This window comes from Atta cephalotes (genome assembly GCF_000143395.1).
Source record: "Atta cephalotes unplaced genomic scaffold scaffold00013, whole genome shotgun sequence".
NCBI lineage: Eukaryota > Metazoa > Arthropoda > Insecta > Hymenoptera > Formicidae > Atta > Atta cephalotes.
This window is the reverse complement of record NW_012130077.1, coordinates 881,810-882,836: the sequence shown is the minus strand read 5'-3', so window position 1 is coordinate 882,836 and position 1,027 is coordinate 881,810. Positions and strand designations below refer to the sequence as shown.

General features: G+C 31.5%; 1 protein-coding gene across 1 annotated transcript in view; it reads left to right on the top strand.

The window, feature by feature from the left end:
* The first annotated feature begins 920 nt into the window (after positions 1 to 920).
* The window catches only part of LOC105617656 (secretin receptor), a 3,762-nt gene continuing 3,655 nt past the window's right edge, over positions 921 to 1,027 (top strand). Inside the window, exon 1 of the mRNA XM_012199213.1 lies at positions 921 to 984. Within this exon, the coding sequence (XP_012054603.1) occupies positions 921 to 984 (64 nt within the window). The remainder of the gene's footprint in view (positions 985 to 1,027) is intronic.

The following is a 1,027-nucleotide window of genomic DNA, read 5'->3' as shown; positions in this document are numbered from 1 at the left end:
TAATACTACTTAATTTAATTTAGTTGTAGTGTGTGTGTGTGTGTGTGTGTGTGTGTGTGTGTGTGTGTGTGTGTGTGTGTGTGTGTGTGTGTGTAAAATTTTTTAAATAGATATCTCACATAGAGAGAGTGCCTTCCAACAAGCAACACAGTGCGACACAGTGATCATGTCATTTTTGTTTAACATTGGCAAACAAAAAGGATGTACTGATCCATTGTATCACACCGTGTCATTTGCATCGCTTGTTACAGAAGGTATAGTAAATTATACTTATTATGTTGTTTGTTCATGATACAATTGGAAATCACGACACTTCGACGTGCAATGAACACACTTTGCTCGACGGATAATTCATTGACTTGCTCTACTCAAGTTTATTTTTACATCATTATGAGGAGAAGTTCCGGGGTGCGGAAAATCGTGCATGAGTGATCGCTCAACGCGCAGCCGCCCGATTTATGTGATGCATGATTCTCTACCAAAGTTTCAGATCAGTCACGATCACGTACATACGCAGGTGCATATCCTAAAGAAGTTATATTTCAAACAGTGCTGTTACTAGTACTTATATATAACGTGAAATAATTGTGATTAATAAAATAATCAATAAAATAAAATTTAAGGTAAGAGATAAACATAATATTGTAAATCGATGATAAAAAAATTACAATTTATATAGCATAAAAATTATTGATAAGAGGAGCGAAAAAATTATTTGGAAGCATTAATTGATTATAAGGAAGTCAGAATTTAATATTAGTAGAACTTTGATTTAAATAATAATGTATGTCGTTGCAACGAAAATGCATAAGATTATATTAAATTTTTGCATTGTAAATGGAATGAATGGTGGACGAAAATTTTATTGCAATTGAAAAATAAAAAGAATAATAGATTCTTCTTATTTTTTTAGCGTTGGAATGAAAGAAATCAAAGTGGAAAATTTCTTAGCCAAACAGAGACAAAAATGCAAGTATTTCGAAGGTGGGCTCGAATTCATATTATTTAAATATCTGTTTTTTTTTTT